The sequence below is a fragment of the Parathielavia appendiculata genome (assembly GCF_033297405.1).
Source record: "Parathielavia appendiculata strain CBS 731.68 unplaced genomic scaffold N657scaffold_19, whole genome shotgun sequence".
NCBI lineage: Eukaryota > Fungi > Ascomycota > Sordariomycetes > Sordariales > Chaetomiaceae > Parathielavia > Parathielavia appendiculata.
Window position 1 is genome coordinate 254494 of NW_026944238.1, and position 21032 is coordinate 275525.

The 21032-nt window shown below is 55.3% G+C and overlaps 9 protein-coding genes across 9 annotated transcripts; 5 read left to right on the plus strand and 4 right to left on the minus strand.

Annotated features, from left to right (window-relative positions):
- Positions 1 to 168: 168 nt before the first annotated feature.
- Positions 169 to 715, minus strand: N657DRAFT_580375 (uncharacterized protein; the record flags this gene model as incomplete). Its single annotated transcript, XM_062789456.1, has 2 exons — positions 169 to 313; positions 390 to 715. The coding sequence occupies 2 exons, from the start codon at positions 713 to 715 to the stop codon at positions 169 to 171; spliced, it is 471 nt and encodes a 156-aa protein (XP_062643916.1).
- Positions 716 to 2638: 1923 nt separating this feature from the next.
- Positions 2639 to 4187, minus strand: N657DRAFT_169824 (uncharacterized protein). The gene is made up of 4 exons (XM_062786067.1): positions 3856 to 4187; positions 3348 to 3798; positions 2803 to 3289; positions 2639 to 2737 (listed from the first exon to the last, which is right to left on the minus strand). The coding sequence occupies exons 1-3, from the start codon at positions 4031 to 4033 to the stop codon at positions 2938 to 2940; spliced, it is 981 nt and encodes a 326-aa protein (XP_062643917.1). The 5' UTR covers positions 4034 to 4187; the 3' UTR covers positions 2639 to 2737; positions 2803 to 2937.
- A 2761-nt stretch (positions 4188 to 6948) lies between these two features.
- Positions 6949 to 7666, plus strand: N657DRAFT_636826 (uncharacterized protein; the record flags this gene model as incomplete). Its single annotated transcript, XM_062791463.1, has 3 exons — positions 6949 to 7225; positions 7264 to 7435; positions 7525 to 7666. 3 exons carry the CDS (start codon positions 6949 to 6951, stop codon positions 7664 to 7666), a joined length of 591 nt encoding a protein of 196 aa, XP_062643918.1.
- Positions 7667 to 8178: 512 nt separating this feature from the next.
- Positions 8179 to 9919, minus strand: N657DRAFT_683949 (general substrate transporter; the record flags this gene model as incomplete). The annotated part of the gene is made up of 2 exons (XM_062796622.1): positions 8179 to 9455; positions 9514 to 9919. 2 exons carry the CDS (start codon positions 9917 to 9919, stop codon positions 8179 to 8181), a joined length of 1683 nt encoding a protein of 560 aa, XP_062643919.1.
- Positions 9920 to 10907: 988 nt separating this feature from the next.
- Positions 10908 to 13148, plus strand: N657DRAFT_658680 (carboxylesterase family protein; the record flags this gene model as incomplete). Its single annotated transcript, XM_062794918.1, has 9 exons — positions 10908 to 11398; positions 11463 to 11577; positions 11635 to 11753; positions 11830 to 11897; positions 11955 to 12045; positions 12111 to 12364; positions 12421 to 12707; positions 12778 to 12913; positions 12943 to 13148. 9 exons carry the CDS (start codon positions 10908 to 10910, stop codon positions 13146 to 13148), a joined length of 1767 nt encoding a protein of 588 aa, XP_062643920.1.
- A 484-nt stretch (positions 13149 to 13632) lies between these two features.
- On the minus strand, positions 13633 to 14182 carry N657DRAFT_169978 (uncharacterized protein). The gene has a single exon (XM_062786068.1). The coding sequence runs from the start codon at positions 13968 to 13970 to the stop codon at positions 13695 to 13697; it is 276 nt and encodes a 91-aa protein (XP_062643921.1). The 5' UTR covers positions 13971 to 14182; the 3' UTR covers positions 13633 to 13694.
- A 1189-nt stretch (positions 14183 to 15371) lies between these two features.
- Positions 15372 to 17786, plus strand: N657DRAFT_580317 (TRP-domain-containing protein; the record flags this gene model as incomplete). Its single annotated transcript, XM_062789452.1, has 3 exons — positions 15372 to 15870; positions 15943 to 16593; positions 16648 to 17786. The coding sequence occupies 3 exons, from the start codon at positions 15372 to 15374 to the stop codon at positions 17784 to 17786; spliced, it is 2289 nt and encodes a 762-aa protein (XP_062643922.1).
- Positions 17787 to 18871: 1085 nt separating this feature from the next.
- N657DRAFT_170299 (uncharacterized protein) lies at positions 18872 to 20230 on the plus strand. The gene has a single exon (XM_062786069.1). The coding sequence runs from the start codon at positions 19251 to 19253 to the stop codon at positions 20097 to 20099; it is 849 nt and encodes a 282-aa protein (XP_062643923.1). The 5' UTR covers positions 18872 to 19250; the 3' UTR covers positions 20100 to 20230.
- Positions 20231 to 20290: 60 nt separating this feature from the next.
- N657DRAFT_542800 (uncharacterized protein) lies at positions 20291 to 20800 on the plus strand (the record flags this gene model as incomplete). The annotated part of the gene is made up of 1 exon (XM_062787836.1): positions 20291 to 20800. A coding segment is annotated over one exon (510 nt), but the record flags the coding sequence as incomplete, so codon positions are not given.
- Between the last annotated feature and the right edge of the window lie 232 nt (positions 20801 to 21032).

Genomic DNA, 21032 nt, shown 5'->3' on the forward strand with positions numbered 1-21032 from the left:
GTACTGTTGTAGCTGCATAATCATGTATGTACCGATTCCTTGATGCTCGCCGTTTTCTGAACTGGACAGTCAGTAACCTACAAACGAACCCTGTGAACAATTTTCAGCCATTCCTGCCTCCGATAATCCGAGTCCCAAGTGTGCCGGGGACCTCCCGCAACTGGACTCTCACTTGCCCACATCCGACACACTACGCCCAATCGTGCTTTCCATGGGTTTCTGACCCGGCCTCTGCGCAGCCATGTCGGTCCGAGTCCGCCGCCGCATGACCATGTAGAGGCCGCCCAAGCCGACGGCGCCGAGGCCAATGTTTCTCCACCTGCCGTGACACGCATCGGTCAACATTCGTGAATTCGAAATGGTCAACGCTGACGATGAGAGAGACGTACATGACCCTACTATCCGACGCCCCCATCTCCTTCGCAGTCGCCCCGCCGGGCATGTTCTGGCCTTTGGGACGGTGCGGCATGGCCGAGTGCAGGTCGAGGCCGGCCTCCTCGAGACGCTGCTTTTCGTGCCTGGCCTGGCTCTCGGACGGATAGTCGAAGACGAGGTCGATGTCTTCGACCGGCTGCTCACCGCTGCGCGCGTCCTTGGAGGGGTACTTGTTTGTCGGGGTCGCCCAGGAGCGGGCAGACGTGGCTGAGAAACACCGTGCGGCGGTGGCCTTGGGGAGAACCCGGAAGTTGACGACGGCTCGTTTTGGGAGGAGCATGTTTGCTGTGTTGGGTTATTATATCTCTGGCAGTTAGTAACTTAGGAACGAATTGAGTGAGCCCGATTGATGGGTCTGTTATGCACGCGCAATATAGACACAGAGAGATGCGGGTTAGCAGCACCTTCAGTGTGTGGCATTAAAGCTGTCCCGTGAACCTCTGTCCATGACGTATGGTTGACAAGTTCACTTGAGGGGTCCAACGGAGCTCGATCCCGGCAGCACTTGCAATGCATTGACCATCATCATCGTCATTTGGAAATTGGAACGGATCTTCCAACAGTGGAACGACCCAATTGCTGTGGCTCACTCGAAGAGTCCTAGCTTCAGAACGTTCTCGGCCCGCCGACGTACCATGGGCATGTCGGAATTCGCTACTACTGTACCTAAACCGGCACTAATAAATTATTACAAGGGCTTCTTATAAGGGAGGTTCAATGGTTATTATAGATTCTTTCCAACTATGGGTAGCATTGATGAATGGTGGCTGATCTAAGAGGCAACGTACAGGTGTACCTAAGATCCGAGTCATCCAATACCTACCCTACCTTCGGAATCGTAATCCGTAGAGTTACTTATGTATTGCCACAGACTCGTCACACTTGTATGGTTTGGGACATACATTCGAGTTGTTTTCAGAAAAACACTGAGACAGGACAGTATGGACAAAGTAACCAGGCAAGGCTGATATTGCACTTCTGCCACTGCACCAACCTGAACCAGGTGTAACTATGCCTTATAGGGTGTATATCAGACGAGCATTCACTGTTACGTCCGGGCTCCACAACGGCATGGCGCCGTCCTCGACGATATAGCAGATGCGCAACTTTTCAATCTGGCAAGAGCAGCCGAATCTGGCCCCCAAACGGTGCCAAGATGGTTGTGTTGCCCTGAACACGGTGCGTAGAGTTCGGTCAATGTATTCCTCATAGAATGTGACATTCTAAAGTACAAATCACGATTTTATTCGTGGAAATATTATCAGAAGAAGGAAGGTGTTATCCTGGGGTAAAATATATGTCAGCCACAAGCAGAGACTAGGGGCCGTTGCACAGCCCCAGTACCACATGACCCAACTGCGGACACACGGGATGTAAGTGATCGTAGGCTTCCACTTGTTTGATGTGCTTCAACAAAGTCCACTGCAGAGACATCACCAGACATCTCCAACCCATACTCCAAGTCACGTCGAATCACGTTCCGCAAATGGGTGGCCTCGCTACAGCTGTGCGCCCAGCTTCTGCTCCTTCATAAGCTCTCCTTGTGCCACTAGATCAGCTATTAACCCGTCACAGTGGGACAAATGCGTCGACGTCGTCGGCCGAATTCTCATGCACGCTACCAATGCTACAGGTGAGCTTCGAAAGCAACCCCCTAACAGTCCTCTGGCGTGCGATACTGTCTAGTGTGGAACTGACTTTGACGTTAGCGGCGGGGGCATCAAGTCACAGTGGCAGCGTGGATGCCAAGGCATTCGACGGGCCCATATACGGCTCCAAGAGTTCCCGCAAGAAGCCGGCGATGGTGAAGAATGAGGATAATAAAGATGATTCGGAGTCGGAGCTTGCTGTTTCTCAGGTCTGTAAATAGAGATTTAACGAGGGACCGCTTATTACAGGATGTGGTTGGGTTGAAGGAGCGAAGTAAATGTGTTTGTTGATATGACATTGTTTCCTGCGACCATGGCATGGAGGCTCCATAGACTTCAGATTGGTTATGACTCGCAGACTGAACCGGTTCGAGGTTGTCGGGGTCAGGGTGTACTTGAGCAGTGTTGGGAAGTTAGCCCTTTATACAAACCTCGGCACTCAGACCCCCTCGATATGGACTGAAATTCAAGAACGAAGGAAGAGGCAAAGTGGATATGGCAGCTTGAACGTTGCAATCCTCTTCCAACCAAGGCTATGTCAAACACAGTCTGCGAGGCGTTAACAATTGCGCGGAGAGGTCTATTACCGCCAACTCTTCCAATGGCGAGGGTACTGACGCCGCATGCCCTCAGCGGACACCCACCGGTAAACCCTCGGACAGTCAGACAAGAAGAGGGCCAAAGTGAGCAAAGAAAGAAATGAAGACAAACAGCCTACCGAGATAACAAGAAGCTGAGACCTCCCTCGATAAATGCAACCCATAAGGGAGAAACAGCCACCCTACGACTCCGCCAACTCCTCGACGCGAAAGCAGCATGCGTAAAACAACAGTTACATCAAGCAAAAGGGGTATCACTTCATAGCGCCCGCCACCGCCAACCGGTCCGCCGCAATATTTCCCTGGTCCGTGTCATGGCCCTTGACCCAGATGAACTGGGTGCGGCCGCCCTTGGCCTCGCGCTCCTCAATTTTGTCGCGGACGAGCTGGACCAGGTCCTGGTTCTTGACGGGGCCGGCGCGCGTCTTCCAGCCGTTCTTCTCCCAGTTGATGTACCACTCGGTGACGCACTGGATTGAGTACTTGCTGTCGGTGCGGATCTCCAGGTCCCGCGCGAGGTCGACCGTCTCGAGGGCGCGCAGGATGGCCGTGAGCTCGGCGCGTTGGTTCGTCTGGGTCTCGCCCTGCAGGCGCTCAGATATGTTCCTGTTGTTGAAGAAATGGTCAGCGATACGGGCCTGGAATATGCGCTGGGAGGACAAACCTTGGATCGCCCTCCCCAAAGTAGACGCCTACGCCGGCACTCGCGCCCACACGCCCATTGCCCAGACTACTTCCATCGGTGTAGACCACCTCGACACCGCTTCGTGAATTTGCCGGCTTGGGTGCCTTCTTTGCCTTCTTTGCGCGAGGCTCCTCGGCTTCATCCGCTTCGTGTCCATTGGCCTCGGGGACAAGAGGTCCTGCTAACTTGGCTGCGTTGCTGTAGGTCTTGACGAACGTCTCCGCCTCGGCCCAGGTCTCGAACTTTTTGTACTTGGGCCCCTTCCAGCCGACAATGGCCTCCTGTGCGGCGGACCACTCTGTGTATACGCCGGGCTTGCGTCCGATAGCAACGCCGTAGAAGCGGGGCGGCTTGGAGTCGCTCGTCGAGGAAGGCAGATTGCGACCGGCGACGAACGCCGAGGCGTCTTCGTAATTGAGGAAAGACTTGACTGCGAAGCCGTCAGCGGGACCATTGGATATGGACACTCAGGACCAGGGCAACGTACATTGCGCCCCCTTGAAGCCCGTGATCTGCTGCTGGCAAATGGCCCAGCTGGTGTAGACTCCGGGCTTGAAGCCGGCACGAACTGCGTAGTATTTCTGCTCGGTGGCGTCCATCTTGCGCTTCTTGGTCGGCGGCTCCGTTGCCGGGACCGGGACAATGCTGTTGCCAGTTGACGGCATGATGAGTGTGGTTAGTGCGAGGCGAGCTGCGAGAAGGAGGGTCAACCCGTTGACGTTGTGTCGCGCAGGCAGCCGCCAACGCCAAAGAACCGAGGCGTTGGAAATATTCTGAGCGCTGCGGACCCGGAAAAAGATGGAAACGGCCGTTATGTCGGTGTTACCGACAAGTTTGGTTTTGGGCGATTTTTTATTGCAAAGGAGGCCGAGACCAGAGAGGGGTAGCTGCCCAGGTGGTGCTGCTGTTTTGGGTCAGATTGACGGCATCTTTTGGCGCGACGATGGCGACCTGCGGGCTTAGACGCGCTTTTATCAGCCGTTTACTTGCCTGTTCGGGCTTTGTTTGGGATGGGGTGAAAGCGGCTGAGGTCTAAAGACAGGCAAAGAAAGAGGTTTGCGACCGCTGAAAGAAGCAATCGGCTGTCGTTTGCGGGATACAAGTGGTTTCCAGAAATGTTCATGGTCAGTCGATAAGATAAGTCCGCCGACTCCACTGCTCCAAGGCACCAGGCTCGATTTGCTGTTTCTCCTATGTTCCCCACATGCTTGATCTCGAACGTCCAACGTCAACAAATCTTGCCATTGACAGATTATTGACTCGACAACGATGGGTGAGAAAACCAAAATTGCCAATCAGATAGTTGACACACGCAGCTTTAATTGCCTCTTCTTTGGGCACAGCTTCCTATTGTCGTATGTTTCGGGGACGACGGAGGGATGGCCATCGAGAGAGAGCTTGGGAGAGCGGTTGCGTGAAAGGGTACCCATTTTCAGGTGCCTTTCTTTGCTGTTTCCAGCACGCATGCCCTGCTGAAGCCTGACACACGTTTCTGGTGTTGTAAGAAATGACGTCTGCCTTGGGAATTGAATCAGACGAAATCCGTACCTACTCTAGTCGTCAAAATCTCTCGAAGTAGAGAGACTGTTATACATCGGTAAGGTACCTTGGGTAACGAGACACGGGAGTGCTTCTGGTAATTTGGGCGCTGAAGCAAGTGAACCAACCTGCAAGGCGCGTAGGTGGTCCTCTCATCGCTGATGGCGGCTTGTCTGGAACCCTGGTTCGTCGTCGTCGTCGACGATAAGAATTTGAACGAGCATCAACTCACTGACTTAGGTGGCTGATAAGTTTCACTCCAACAGCAATGGCCAATTCCTCAGAACCTTCCACGCAAGGCCAGCTAAGGATTTACCTGAGACTACCTAGGTGTGATGTGCACCTCTGCCTGTCAAATTGAGACAGACAGTACGAGACCAGCTCAGTACACCATCGTCCTCCGTCGTCTCCACCCATCCCTTCATCTCCTCGTCCCCAGAGCCCCAGCAAGCCCATCAAGGACTTAATCGTGACTCGGAAGCGACGGGCTACTTAAACAGGGAAGGGAACGGGCCAATGATAGCGCGAGTTTGCTCCGCACCCCCAACCACGCGCACTGCAAATTCGGGCGGAAATTGCATCTGATGCACACATAGGATGATTGATCAACGTGCTCCTTAAAGTGCCAGCAGTTCATGTTGTAGTTATCGACGAAGTCGCCACGACCTCCGGCACCCTTCTCGCCCCCTCGCGGTCTCGGGGGAGCCGGAGTGTGCTGCTTGCGGGCTGCCGAGGTCGAACCCTCCTGCTTCCCGGAGGCGGAAGCTTTCTGTGGCCCGGACGCGAGTACGGCGCCTTACCGGGGGTTGACGCGTGCTGTCTACCACCAGTGCCTTCTGCATATTCTCGGGTGGTGTGGTGCGGCGAAAACTGAGAGACAGGTATGTTATCTAGAAAGATCCAAGAGAGTTAGCCGCTGAGATACAAGCATGGGGATCTCGTGTTAGGAGTTGTGACTACAAACCACAGGTATCTGACAAAATATCAAATTGGCCTGAGCAGGTTGTCGCTAGTAGGGGTAAAACCATGAACTGTGAGAGCGAAGATGAGATGTCGAATGAAGAATGCCGTGATGTGATGGTGACTACCGAAAGCAAAGGCAGCTTGATAGGTGATTTATATTGTATATATACGAGACTGAGCTTGTTATTCTTTTGACAGTCATCCAAGGTCACCACATAGCATCTGCATGAACCACCTTCGATCACTGCTGGATTCTATCTTTGGTAACAGGTTCTCACTAACTGACGCAAACCCTTAATGTTGGCCTTTGACTCTTGGCTTGATACAACCCGACCAGGCCGTTGGTCTGCACGGAGAGCCATGGCCCTGCTACCTAAGAGGAGAAGTGCGGACGCACTTGCTCCTAGACTGTGTCTAAAACCAACCACAGAAGGCGAAGAAAAGGCCGAGTGATATGTGGATGAAGCTACCTAGGCAAGACAACTAGGGGTACCAAGCAAATTGGTACCTTACGAGTATAGTTCATTACATGCCTACCTAAATACTAGCTTAGGTACATACGTATCATTTAGACTCTACCCGAGGTTTAATTGCCTAGCCAGCGTCAGGCAGTGGAGGGCTGAGTACCTGAAGCGAGGCAACTGATGTTTCAGGGCTTCATGAACGATGCGAGCAGAAGAATTCGTCATCCGTGCAGCCCGCAGTTCCAGTTCTGCAAGGGGGAGGAGGTCAATGAGCGTTGGTCCTCGTTGCTGTTGGCTGCAGGTCGGTGAGATCTATTGTACGAGCTCTGTTATTGGCCGCTGAACTGTTTCATAACTGTCTACCACCCCTAGTCCATTTTTTCAACCTGTTCTCATGTTGAATACAAAAGTCGCCTCGTTATCAGGCACTTCTCCCTCGTTGAAAACGACCGAGGTATCCACTGTCCAGCCAGACTGGATACTTCCTCCGCAGTCCACAGAGTTCCGCCGTCTACTCCTTGAAAGTTGTCAATCTATCTACTTCCGTATACTTCGATTTCATTGCAGTTTCTCCCCTTTCACTACCGTCACAAAGCCTCTTCCTGCGTCACATTATGGCTCGCAGTCCGTTTGGTTACGAAGAGAAGGAGGGCGAGGTCCTCGCCCCTTCTTACAAGCTCATCAAATCCAAAACAGTCGAGCTCAATCAGATCGTCAAGCCCTGGTTCAACAATGGCAAGGGCGAGGTGGTCGGGCGCCGCTACGATAAGGAACGAATGTTGAACAACGCCGCGGCCCTGCAACACATCTCGAAGAGAACCACCATTCCGGTACCACGGCTAATCGGGTTCGGGGTGAACGCCGACGGCACAGCATGGATCGAAATGGAACGTAGTTCGCACAACGGCATCTGGCTGCCCCTCGTTAAGGACGAGTGCCGGATGCCGACAGGCAAGAAGCACGTCGCCGAGGCGAGTGCGCCGAGTGCGACCGCATTGCCAAGGCCAACGCCCGACGCTTCGTGACTGACGAGGTGCTTCCGCAGCTCAGGTCGCTCATCTCGGACACGGGCGGGCTGAACGTGGTAGTGATTCCGCCGCTGTGGGTGATGGAGTGGGAGCGGGACGCCTTCTGGCCGAGTCGGGCAGGGAGGAATACGTCTTTTGCCAAGGTAACTTGCATTTGCACAGCATTATGATGCATGCCGACACGCTGCATGTGCTCAAGATTGTCGACTGGGAGAACGGTGGGTATTTCCCGCCCAAGTTTCTCAACGTCTGGTCGCTGGAGCGGTCTGACTATGAGGAATACTACGCGAACGGAGAGCGATGAAAGAAGTTGAGTGGGCTGATGGTGTAAGAAACGAAGAACTGCATGACCAGAGACGTGTTTGGGCGTTGGGAGGGGACGGGGACAAGAGAGGGGCTGTACCACTGGCCTAAGCTCGAGTTCTTCACATCGATGGATTCCAAGGTTTCCATTAAAGTTCTGCATCACAGATCGTGTCAGTATTGTTTCCCTTGCTCGGGTATCTTCGTGAAGCCTTGCAGGTCCCGGATGGTTGTTAGCCAGGAACTTGAGCCTGAACTCGATCGCTGCTCTCCGGACACAAATGGCGACTCCCCCCGGTTTCTGTCGCTGGCGTGGTTTGTAGTCGTTAATGGAGGCGGCTCTGATCCAGGAACACGAACGGAATCTCGTTGGGCAAGACTCCGGGCGAGCGACGAGCCGAGCCAGCCGAGCGAGCAATCGCCGTCGTGCAGCCCGCAAAGATTGTGCCCATAAAGTTCCGCCTCCAGAGCCAGCCCGTTGAGCCCCAGGGATGGCTCCGCTGATCACAGCGTCTACACATCCGAAGACGACTTTGCCCCCTCGACATTCTCATTATTTAAGCCAGCTTCATCCTTGACGATGTCAACCCCCTGTGCGTGGCGGGCGGCGTCGATCAGGTCGGATCTCTCCTGTTTCATCCGCGCAAAGGTGGCCTCGGCATCCCAGGTCCAGGGGGTTGGAGCTGAGAAAAGCAAGTCAATCTCCTCCAAGGTGCGCTGGTTGGTCTCCGGGTAGAGTGCCCAGACGACGGGGATGGCCAGGATATTGCAAGCGCCAAAGATGTAGAGCGTCTTCTCGCCAATGGCGTTGAACATGACGGGGCACAGCAGAGTCAGCCAGCCGTTACCGATGGACCAGCCAAAGACGCCAAGGGCGTTGCCGCGGGCGCGGATCTGCAGCGGGAAAATTTCGGCCGGGTAGAGCCAGGGGACAGTTAGCCAAGTGGCGCCGAAGACGGAAGTGAAGATGAAGACGAAGGAGGCGGCGGCGGCGCCGTAGGAGCTGGCTTTGGACATGTCGCCGGCATTGCGTGCATCCTGGCCCAGGCGAGAGAAGGCACCGGCGAGGAACATGGCGACGCCCTGGCCGACGGCGCCCCAGTAGAGGGTCCAGCGGCGGCCGATGCGGTCGAGGGTGAAGACGCAGACCAGTGTGGCGAACATGTAAAAGACGTTGTTGAGGCCGCTGATCCACTGCGACTTCTCGGTGCTAAAGCCGGCAATACGGAAGATGGTCGGGGCATAGACAGTGACGCCGGCAATGCCCACCCACTCCTGGACGATCTGAAGCCAGATGACGAGCTGCACGCGCCGGCCAACGTGCAGATCTCCAGACCCGACACCAGTGAACATGCGCCAGTACGAGTTCATGTTGGCCTCTTCGCGCTCCAGAGCCACCACGTTACGGATGTCGTGGTACTCGGCCTGCGCACGCGCTAGCCCCGTGGCATCCGTGCCTCGCAGCCGCTGTAGGACGAAGAGGGCTTCGTCGTCGCGGTCGACCTTGGCTAGCCACCGAGGCGACTCAGGAAAGAACCACACGGCCGCTAGCAGCATGAGCAGCGGAATGATTTGGAAGGCGATGGGAAATCTCCAGCGGAAGGCCGAGGAGCCGCCGTCGATGAAAGACAAGCCGAACTCGAGCCAATAGGCCACGACGACTCCGAAGATATTGAGTGTGAACTCAATGGCGATGAATTGTCCGCGGGATGTGTGCTCAGCCGTCTCTGTCGCCCAGACGGGCACAATGGCGTTGAGGATGCCGGTACCGATGCCGTTGACCGCCCGGGCTATGTGAGTTCAGTTCGTCAGCAACCTGGGTTATCCTGCCAGATGGAGAAGACGTACAGCAGATCATCCAGTTCGCATTCTGCGCCGAGAGCTGCAGGCTGGCTCCGACGATAGCCCACAGAGAACCGAAAGCGATAGTCTTGATGCGGCCCACCTTGTCGCCGACCCATCCGCCGAGCAGGCAGCCAAAGAGCGTACCCAAGTAGTAGACTGAGACGATGCCGCCCTGCAGTAGACTGTCGGTAATCACCGGCTCTTGTGTTTCTGGATTCACGTAACCGAAGCCCATAAGGTCTATGTAGTGCTTCGCGTTGTTGACGCCGCCCATCATGCCCTGGTCGTAGCCAAAGAAGAAGATGGATAGGCCGGCGATGCTGTTAATGGCGATGAGAAGCTTCCGCTTCTCGAGGTGGTTGGCAACATTGAAGCCCGGAAGCCTGTGTAACTGTGTCGCAGATGTCATGACGGGGGATGAGGTCTGGAACACGATGGTTTTGCTCGATTCAACTGTCCGCCGGAACTGGATGGTGTCTGCGCCGGCATTGTGGTGTGTCAGGCGTGAGGTCGTTGTGACTGGACTTTAAACATGATTTGATGCCGATCACTCCCTTTCCCGGCAGTACAGGTTCGGGCCGAGCTGGCCAACAGAAGAGCGAAGGGCTCTGATTCATCGCGCGCGGTCGGCCGCACATCCCCAGCTCTTCATGGGGTTCTGCGACCGCTCGACAGTGAAGTTCATGATCTTGTGGGCCTTGCTGAAGTGTCTCTGCAAAAGAGTGGTTGGGCGATGTTGGATGCTCCACAGATAAGCCAAGGTAAGGAATCTCAGTGGGGGCTTTATTTATGCGCACCAATTGAATCGAAGTATTTTTGGTACTTCTTGGTAACTTCCTCTTGCTCTTCCTCTTCCTCTTCCTCTTCCTCTTATCTTTACTTTCCATTTCCTTTTCTCTAACTTTTGTCTTTGTATTCCATTATTCTTTCCTCTCTTCGTTTTGTTTTCATGTCTTGTGCCCTGCCATGTGCCACGCTAGCGAACAAACCAGAGCCGGATTGTACGGAGTACGGAGGTACGGAAAGAGAGCGGGGAAGCTTTTGAGGCTCCATACTCCCCGCATCTGGGCCAATCGCAGTGTGGGGAAGCGGGGAAGAAGTTATCGAGGTCCAAACTTCCATCAATTGCATGCCATCCAGAACATCTTCCGCCTATGAGCTTGTGGCCCGCTTCCACGACAACAAGTATGTCGTACCTATGGAGCTATCAGGTGCCAGCCTGAGGTCTACAGTCATCGTCGAGGATGATCCAAATATCCGAATCAACCTAGGTAGTTACCTCAGTGAGGTGGAAGTTTAGATTAGAGCACCTGCGGTTGCAGCTGTGTCCTCGTCGCTTGTCCAGCTCAAATCAGCGTCCGTATAGTCGTCCCCGTCATCCCAGCTTCTCATGCATCATGCGACACGTCCTCTCAACGCTCAGCTGGCTCGCGTTTCTAGCGACATGGCACGTCAATGCTGCGCCTTCCAATCCCACTGTTACTCTGTCGGCAGGAGCCAGAGCTAGATCCAGGACCACATTTGTTGGGCGGTTCCTCCCGTCCTTCGACCAAGAGGTATTTCTGGGCATCAAATATGCAGATCAACCACCGCGCTTTACTCGCTCGGATTTGAAGACGGTCTACTTGTCCAATGATAGCAGTGCCGGCCCTCTACCTTCCCCGTCTGCGACTGTCATCTACAATGCGACACGATACGGATACGAATGCCCTGGCTACGGGTCGGATACAACCAAGCTTCTGGGAAAGGGTTTGATCCAGATAAGCGAGGACTGCCTGAATTTGAACATCATCCGGCCAAGGAGAGAGGCGGGCAATAAGAGATTGCTCCCTGTCATGGTCTGGATCTTCGGAGGCGGGTGGCAGCAGGGTGCAACAGCAGATCCACGGTGAGTGATCACTTCATGCCCCTGACCTCGAACAACAAGCCGGAAATGTCTGATAGGTTTGAAGATACAACATGAGTTATATAATCCAACAGGCAGCTGCCAATAACAAGCCCATACTAGGCGTCTCGATCAATTACCGCCTCGCTGCGTTTGGATTCCTGGACTCCAAAGAAGTCCGCGTATGTTGGTTCCATTTCATCCCATTGACACACTTTCCGCTTACCTTATTCTGTTAGGCCTCCGGAGGTACGAATCTTGGACTGCTTGACCAGCGAGTTGCTCTGCGATGGATCAAGAAGAATATCGCCGCGTTCGGAGGAGACCCCAACAAGGTCACAATCTGGGGCGAATCCGCGTGAGTACCTTATATTTAGTGTGCGGAAAAGGTAACAACGCGCAAAGGTCCCGCGGACTGACGAGCTAGCCTACAGCGGCGCATACAGCGTTGGAGCCCATCTAGTAGCCAACCGTGGAAATCACGAAGGTCTCTTTAGAGCAGGTTCGCCGATCCTCCCCAAGTTATACCAAACCCTAACGAGCTAATGGGCAACATCAGCTATACTAAACTCAGGAAATGCAGTCGGCCCGCCATGGAACGGCACAGACTGGCATCAGCCGATGTATGACCGGATCGTGAGCAAGGCAGGGTAAGTCGGAGTCGAATGTTGTCGCTCTCAAGGCGAGCTCATGAGCTGAGTGATGCAACGTCCAGATGCGCAAATTCGTTGGATACGCTCCAATGCCTGCGCGAGGTTCCTTTCAAATCCCTCTATGCTGTAGCATACGAGGGCTTGGAATGGTTCGCTACGGTCGACGGGCAATTCATTGCAGAGGAACCCCAGGTCAGCATCACGCGCGGCCGAATTGCCCGAGTCCCCATTCTTCTCGGGACCAACACGGACGAGGGAACGAGCTTCGGGGTAACTGGTGTGGACACAGATGAGGAGTGCATCGAGCAGCTGACGGGTTCGTATCATGCGTCATACAAACCCGGGGGCATCACTAACAGGACTTATACACAGCATCCAAGCGCTGGGTTCTGACCCGGGAGCAAGCCACGAAACTCCTGACATACTACCCCAACGATCCAGTCATCGGATGCCCTTATGGCTGGGGCAACGTCACCTGGCCAGAGAAGGGGCTGATGTACAAGCGGTATTCGTCCATGGCCGGCGACCTATGCATGACAGCACCGCGCCGACTTCTTGCGCAGGCCATGGCAGAAGCCAACAAAGCCGTATATTCGTATCGATGGGATGTGGCAGCTCTCAACACCTCGTCAACCATTGGTGTGCAGCATTTTGCCGAAGTATGTTCTGCTCCGTTCCCCCCCTTTGTTTTAGCCAACCAGTTCATGTTGACTTGAAGCAACGGCGAAGATCCCATTCGTTTTTGCGAATCCAGACCAAGATTTCACCCCGTTAGGAGAAGACCCCGCTCGTCTGCAGCTTGCAGCGCTGGCGGCACGCATATGGGCCTCGTTTGTAGCGGATCTCGACCCGAATGGACATGGAGGTAAGCCCATTCTCATCTGGCGCCTAGAGCTCCAATGATTCCCAAATTTGACCCTGCAAATAATGCTGATGGAACGCCAGTAACTGAAATCCCTAAGTGGCCGCGGTATGCGTCAACAACTCATCAAAGCAACCCTGCGAATTTCGTCTTCCGTCTGCCGATGGGGGACAGCTACGTCGAAAAGGATGATTATCGTGCAGAGGGCATAGCATATATCAACTCCATTCAAAGGTGACCAGTGCACATGGAAATCTCGTCCAGGCTAGGAGTCAGTAGTCTGGTGGATTGGTGGATACATATGGATTACTTGGGGAACTTCAACTATGCCAGTTCAAGGATGACTAGGCCCCTTACCTTCTCAGGCATACTACTGATATAACGTCGCCATCACGCAGTGTGTCTATTTCGTCAGCGTCATCTCCGATCGCTTGTTGAAGGTCTTGCTCATTGCCTTAAGAATGGCGTCCTCGACAGCTGGTATCATTCCTGAAAGCCCTCAACACTCGCGCAGATGCAAAGCGACATCACAGACGTGATGTCGGCCCCGTCCTTCTAAGACTTCGGCTGCTAGTCAGTCTAGATCGCCTCTTCACTGATCTGATCAATTCGTAAGGTTGCTCGTCGAAATCCGTGTCGTCCGAGTCTCACCAGACTCCGGGTTGCCCGACTCCTCCCATTTCAAGGCACTGAACATCTCCATAAATTCTTCAACCTTCTTAGTCACCTAAGGCATATGCCTAGCCCTAACACTTATCGAATATCCTCCTATTTCTTCTCACGGCTATCCACCGACTTGGATGGGCGACGACTTCCCTCTACCGTTATCCACGCCCAGCCATAGGAGATCTGGCCGGCTATAGTGGTCGACGACGTCCATAAAGCCCCAGGTCGCCACCGCCCTGCTTGGGTCCAGATCAGCAAACACAGCGCGCTCCGTCATACCAGTGACGGGATCAGTAGTCTGGGCCCTCATGTCTAATACAACGAGGAGTATACGTCGGGGACGACAAGGAGAGGAACGGGCTGGTCGCCAGTCTACCTCTCGCAGTCGAGACATGACATAACTGATCGGTACGGAGCATAGGCAGGTGCATCAACGTTCCCTTTTGGGACGGCGGCAGGGTTCAGTGATAGGGACGACACGATCTCATGCATGCAGCGTTAAGCCTCACATGGGCCGGAGGGGAGGCTTGACAAGCAGCCTACGACGGACTTGACGTGGCAAGAGGACAGAACGGAGGCTGTTGGGTTCCTGTACTACAAAAGAGGATGGAGGAAGGTGGCCACGACGGCCTGAACGAGCTAGTACCGAGCCTCGAAGTTTACCATGGACACAGGTGGTTCGCATCTCAACAGGGGAAGAGATCTTGGCGCCGATAATGCTTCTTCATCGCGAATGTGCTGGAGGCGTTCTGGAGAACCCGATGGGCTGTGAACGGAGGTATAAAGGGCGACCCCTTCCGATCTCCGTCGCCCGCGCAGTAAGGTACAGTACTCGTGTCGGAGGCGACCACGGACCGGGAATGCGAACGGGATCTCGTTCCGCAAACCATCGGGCGAGCCGAGTGAGCTGAGTCAGCGATTGCAGTCGTGTCGCGTCGGATATGATGCTAGATCGGTAACAGTATGCTTGACTTTGACATGCTACAGGTTTGTACAAGTACCTAGACGTATAGTAGAAGGCAGCCGCCAAAATCCCATACACTTCTAGAAGCTGATTGCCGTTTTGCAAAACGAACACTTTTGATGGATGTGGATGACCTCATCCTTTCCGGATCTCTGGGCGCTACGGATAACATTACCGTGAAGCTTACGGGATTACGAATAGCGCAATGTCAATGGTAGGGAGCATGAGCCAGTCAAGGTCTTGGCGTCTTACTTTTTCGTACCGCACAGCCACACTTCGTGTTGGTGAGCCATCCGAATGCGATTCCAAGCACCGTTGCATTGCTCGGGCCAACTCGTTCCAACACGAGATTCCCTGCTCCTGCTTGCTGCTTTCGGTGGAGTCGATGTCCCCACTCGTTCTCAACCAACTTCAACCTCGCTCATTCCAGCCAGCTCTTCTCCATCGACAAAACATCTGACATCGAGTCTGCGATTCTGCGGTTTCGCCTCCCGATTGTCACGACTTCACTCGGACGGACACCTCTAGGCGACTCGCCGCTGTCGCTCGTTTTCTACATCGCCCGTGCCGTTTTCTCTACGCAACCCGACCGCTTGACCAAGTTGGGCATCGCACCATTCAAGACCGACGATTATCCTCGAAACCTGCCCTCGCTCGAGCCAATCCATCTAACACCGGGACTTGACGAAGACCGAACGGATTGATAAGACCAATCGGCTCTAGGATGCCAGCCTTGTAGCCGACAGCTTGTCACCTTGTTAACTCCCGATTCACCCCACTTGAGATCGATCACCAGTGCTCTGCCCGGGCCTGGTGGGCAAACCGGCCAAGATGCGTTTTCAACCAACAACACCACTTTTTCTCCTCTCGTCTCTTGCCGCCCTTGCGCTCCCCACAAGCGCCGAATATGTGCTCCGATCCAGCTCTCTGGCGGCGTGCCAGGAAAACTCGGGCTTCACCGCCAGCTTGTTCGATGTTGTCTTCACCCCGAACAATCTCACGGCCTCAATCAACATGATCGCGACATCGTCCATTGAGGGCCATGTTATTTTCGACGTCACCATCTTTGCCTACGGGCTCGAGATCATCCACACCCAAGTCGATCCCTGCAACTCCAACCTTCCCGGCCTCTGTCCCATGACCTCGGGCAAAATGAACAATCCGTTCAACCTTCCCGTGACCAAGGAGGCCATCGCGTCGATCCCGGGCATCGCATATACCTTCCCGGATCTTGATGCTACCGTCAGGGTCTTCATCAACAGGACCGATGGGGAAAACGCTGGCCAGAGCATCGCCTGCGTCGAGGCGGAAATCTCGAACGGGATGACCGGTATGTCTGAGCTTGAGCCTCCCCCGGAAGCTACCTTGGATGCAAGTCAAGCCAATACTGACGAGGAAATAGTGGATTTGATCGGCGTGAAATGGGCGTCTGCTGCCGTGATCATTCTCGCCCTCCTTTCGTCGGCCATCGTCAACGGATTCGGCTTCTCCAACGCTGCTTCGCATATTGCTTCGAACACCATCTCCCTGTTTGGCTTCTTCCAAGCGCAGGCCATGCTCGGTCTTTGCGCTGTTCCACTTCCTCCGGTCGTCAAGTCGTGGACCCAGGACTTCCAGTGGAGCATGGGCGTCATCAACGTCGGCTTCATCCAGAACATTTTGACGTGGTATCAGCGGTCGACCGGTGGGACAGCGTCCACCCTTCTCGATACCCTCCACACCGTGTCGGTGCAGGTCGAGAAGCGGTCCGTTCCGCTGGCAGAGCCCGCCGTCGATCTTGCTCGGCGGTCGGTCGGCAGCCTTGCCAAGCGGGCCGTCCAGACTTCGTACGGTAGCTACATCGTCTATGGTATCCAGCGAGTAGCTTTCCGGGCGGGCATCGAAACGACCAACCTGTTCTTGACTGTCCTCACCTTCTTCTACATCTTTATGTTGTTGGCCGCTCTTGGTGTCGTTTTGTTCAAAGCCTTCTGCGAGTTGGCGGTCAAGACGAAGATGATGAAGAGTGATACCTTTTCCGAATTCCGTGCGGGATGGTTCACTGTTCTCAAGGGTAGGGCTGGAATCAGTTGATACCTTCTTCGCGGCCGGAGCTAATGGTTGTCAGGTGTTCTCTTCCGATGGCTCCTAATTGGCTTCCCTCAAATCACCATCTTCTGCCTCTGGGAATTCACGCAGAACGACTCCCCGGCGGCCATGGTGTTGGCCGTCTTTTTCTTCCTCGGCATCCTTACGACACTGGGTTATGCAGCGTACAGAGTTATTCGAATTGCCCGCCGCTCCGTCGCCCTCCACCGCAATCCCGCCTACATTCTCTTCTCCGACCCCCATGCTCTCAACAAATGGGGCTTCTTATACGTACAGTTCCGCGCCTCGGCGTACTACTTCATCGTCCCGGTCCTCGTTTACATCCTGGTCAAGGGAATGTTCATCGCGTTCGCCCAGCGTGCAGGAACGGTTCAGGCTGTGGCGCTCATCATCATCGAGGCGGCGGCGCTTATTGCAGCATCTGTGTTGCGGCCCTGGATGGACAAGAGCACCAACTCGTTCAACATTGCCATCTGCGCCATGAACTTCATCAATGCCGTCTTCCTGTTCATCTTTACCGACGTTTTTGGGCTCCCCCGGCTGGTGATTGGCGTTGTGGGCGTGGTCCTGTGGATTGCCAATGCCGCCTTCGCCCTGATCCTCCTCCTCATGCTGATCATCACGACGGGCATCGTCCTGTTCCACAACAACCCCGACACGCGGTACCAGTTCATGAACGACGACCGCACGTCCTTCATGAAGTCACAGACGCACATCGGACCCGCTACCAGCGAGCTGGACGCGTTGGGCGTCACGGCCCGCGGCGACGGCAAGATCGTCAAGCGGAGCACCGACCTCGAGGACGACGAGTCGGGCCTGTCGAACTCTGCTAACAACGTAGCTGCTGCCAACATGAACCGCCCGGGGTCGCCCAACTCGGGCCCGCACTCGGGCAAGGACTCGGCGCGCGGATCCGTGATCAACTCGGCGCGCAACTCGATCCGCAGCTCGTTCCGCGCGCCGATCGACCCCGTCACGGGCATGTATTCGTCGTCCGAGCCACACCAACAGCATCTGAGGGGGCGGGCGAGCGGGAGTATGAGGGCGCCGAGCCCGTTTGTTGAGGCGTCTGGGTCGTCGACGAACTTGTCGGGGTATCCGTCGCATTCGAGCGGGGCCGGGACGGCGGGGCCCAGGCCGCCAGCGGGAGCGAGGTGAGTTTATCCTAGTGATGGAAATGGCTGGGATGTTTTTCGCATTGGCTGACTAGTTGAAGTTCGTGGCAACGGGGAGCCGGCTATGACTGAATAGTGTAGGGCTGTAATGACCAGTAGTACTTTCACAAGCTTTTTCGCATTCTTTATCGTTTCGTCATGGGCATGGGGTTTCTGGGCTACTATTTTCGTTTATTATATTGTACAGCGATGAATCCTCACCGAAAGTGAGAGGCGTCGCGAGTTTCTGGGTATTCTCCGGGCTATCTGCTTCATGTCGGCATTGGACGGTAAACCTGAGTATCACTCCTTGTTGGATTTCACATGGCTGACGTTGTACAATTTGGTCTTGGACTCGGAACACTGCGGAGACTTCCAATGGTTGGGTAACAGGACAGGGAAGACAGTGAGAGAATCAAATCTTTCTTGGCCGGTGTGATGTTGAAGAATGATAATAAAGGCATGGGGCAGTTTGCTGAAGTGGAGTGGGAACCTCTTAGTCCAGGCCCCCCTGGTCTGCCGCCCGAGACCATTGTTCGGGATGGCGCAAAAAGTTCCACGTGGAGTGACAACCCCTTGTGCCCCTGTCTCCAGCCCACATTGTAGCCGCACGGGGGATTTGCCCGAGCAGAACCATGGGCGCCCATCTCCATCTCTCTTTTGTCTATCGAAATAAATCAAAGAACGGGCTACGAAGATCTGTTTTCGGCAATACAGCTGAAAGACTTAAAGGGTTCAGGGTCTTCCTTGAGATGCGACCACGACTGATGAAATGTCCCTGGTTTGTCTCCCCTTCTTAGCTAACGAAGATGGTGCCAGAACCCACCGCAGCCGAGCCCTACATCGACGTAAAGTTTATCTGCAAGGTACCTGATCAGGTTGGATATCCTTGTCGTCTCGCTAAGGTCCAGTTATTGACAGAGCCTACCACAGTAGATAGCCCGCTGATGACAATCCTGAACATGGAGCAAGTGGTGCTTGGTGGTTGTGTGTCCTCTTCCATTCGGCTCTCATCTGGACCGTCTTCATGAGTGGTCGCACCGTAACCTCTGGAAAGCTGTCACGGCATCACGGAGTGAAGGAGTTGGCAAGCTCGCATCCGCTCCCCCGTTCTGGGCATCAAAATATCGTGCCATCGTCTGTGCAGTGCCGAGTTGGGACAAGTGCCAGGCACCATGCAGCGGACACCACCACTGGCCGGGGTAGCCATGCAATGTTGGGGGGCTCGCTTCTCAGCTTCTCCCAGCTAAGCGGTTTAAATCACACCCTGATCGGGCCAGACCTCCCCCCCTCTGACTTGCTTATCCGTGTCCACACCCAGTTCTCAGTCGCCGTCACTCACTTTCTTTTCGCGTCACCAAGCTGATTGTCTCTCGTTCTTTGTCTCTCGTTAATCTCAGCGCCTCAAGGCCATGGTCACACGATTAGCCCTTGTGTAGGCGCTCTGTGGTGGACTTGGATCTGGAAAATGCACCTTGCGGAGGATGGAGGTTTGGAGAGGAGGCAGTGGGGAAGCAAGAACAACAATGACAGGCCGTGGTGGTGCTACTTCTGGCCCCCGGCGTGTCAAACATCGACAACCCATGGCGGTGGAGGGAGCACCCCGACAACAAGTACAAGGCGGCAGACATCGACGACGACAAAACCGAATAATCCGCCCCCAACAACCACGCCAAGGACCACTGCGGTGCCAACTACGCCCGCCGCTACCCAGCCTGGTGTTACGCCGCCGGCTGCCACGCATTCCACAAAAGAGGACCCCCAACCTCAAGTTCAACCTAATCCCTCCCCGACCACGGAAGCTCAGTCCTCACCACCAATGGACCAACCGGCGCCAACTACCAACGGGAATCCGGGCCCGGACACCACATCGGTAGATCCCGTAGTAGTGCAGCCTGGTCCCAGTATCAGCGGGGGTACACCCGGAAACGGAATTGAAAATGACGCGGATCCGACGGCCACCCAAGGCGTGGACACGGGTCCTGGGGTTGGTGATAAGGACGGGAATGGGAATGGAACGGGGAACGGGGTATCAGGTTCTCCAGGAGGCACAGGGGACGATACTTCGCCTGGCTCGGGATTCGGAAACCAGCCGGGACAATCCGGGGTACCTACCGCATTTGACCCCTCGGCGTCGGTGGTACCTGGCACGACTGGAATCGGCGGAGGAAGTGTTGGCGACTCGGGAACGGGCGCTGGGACGAGCGGATCTCGTGCCGACAATGCGGGAGCTTCCGGCGGCGACCTTTCACCAGGCGCAATGGCGGGAATCATCGGTGAGACAACGTCCTCATCTTTAGCATCCACCGTGGACTAACCAGGACAGTGGGTCTCCTGCTCCTCCTCGCCCTCTTCGCTTTCCTTCTTTACCGCTTCAGGAGGTCACCTGTTGTCCAACGAATGCTCGCCCCGTTGAGCAAACTGGCGGGAGGGGGCCGTGACTTACACCGAGCCGACACGCCAGGTCCATATGGGACGGGTCGAGACCTGTTAAGCCCAAGCCCTGCGGTAGGAGCCACGGCCGGGACAGCAGCAGCAGCGGCTATCGCCTATGGCCGTGATCGCCACGCGCCATCATCTCAGGCACCGATGCGGCAGACAGGCCATCTACAGCCCGTCGTCCCGCCTGCCGCCGCCAGACGGGAACGGGACAGCAACAGGGTGTCAGTTTTCACAAACGACTCAATGACCAGCGCCGGATTCACCCCGTCTCCCGTCTCACCCATCTCACCCACGAATCTGCTTTCCCCAGGGACAGTCCGCACCTCGCGACCGGTCCAGGAACCGCCAGATCCCCGCATCACGGCAGCCGCCAACGCCCACGTCAGTCGAGGCAGCGTCAGCAGCATCAGCACCGGCAGCGCTATCAGCGCCGCGCTGGCGCCCGGGCAGATGGCATGGCCCATGCCGCCCGGCACGCCGCCCGCCATCCGCCACCCGGATGGGCCGCACTACCTCAATTTCCAGCAGACGGGCGAGACGGTCGTGAGGATCAACCAGCCGCCACGCAGTAACCGGAGGTCGGGCGGCTACTAAGATGTCTGGGACCATCGCGCTATGCGCCACGCTGTTTATACTCGTCCATGTTCTTCTTCTTCGGGTAGTTGTTTTGATTCGGTGGGCTCGTACTGGCCCGTTGGACGCATTGCTGCATGGCGTTCTGGCGGTCTGTCGGGATGGAGTGCACGCTGGACGCATATTTGGGGGGTATGAGGCAAATCCATTGCGTTGTCGATAGAGGGACGAGCAC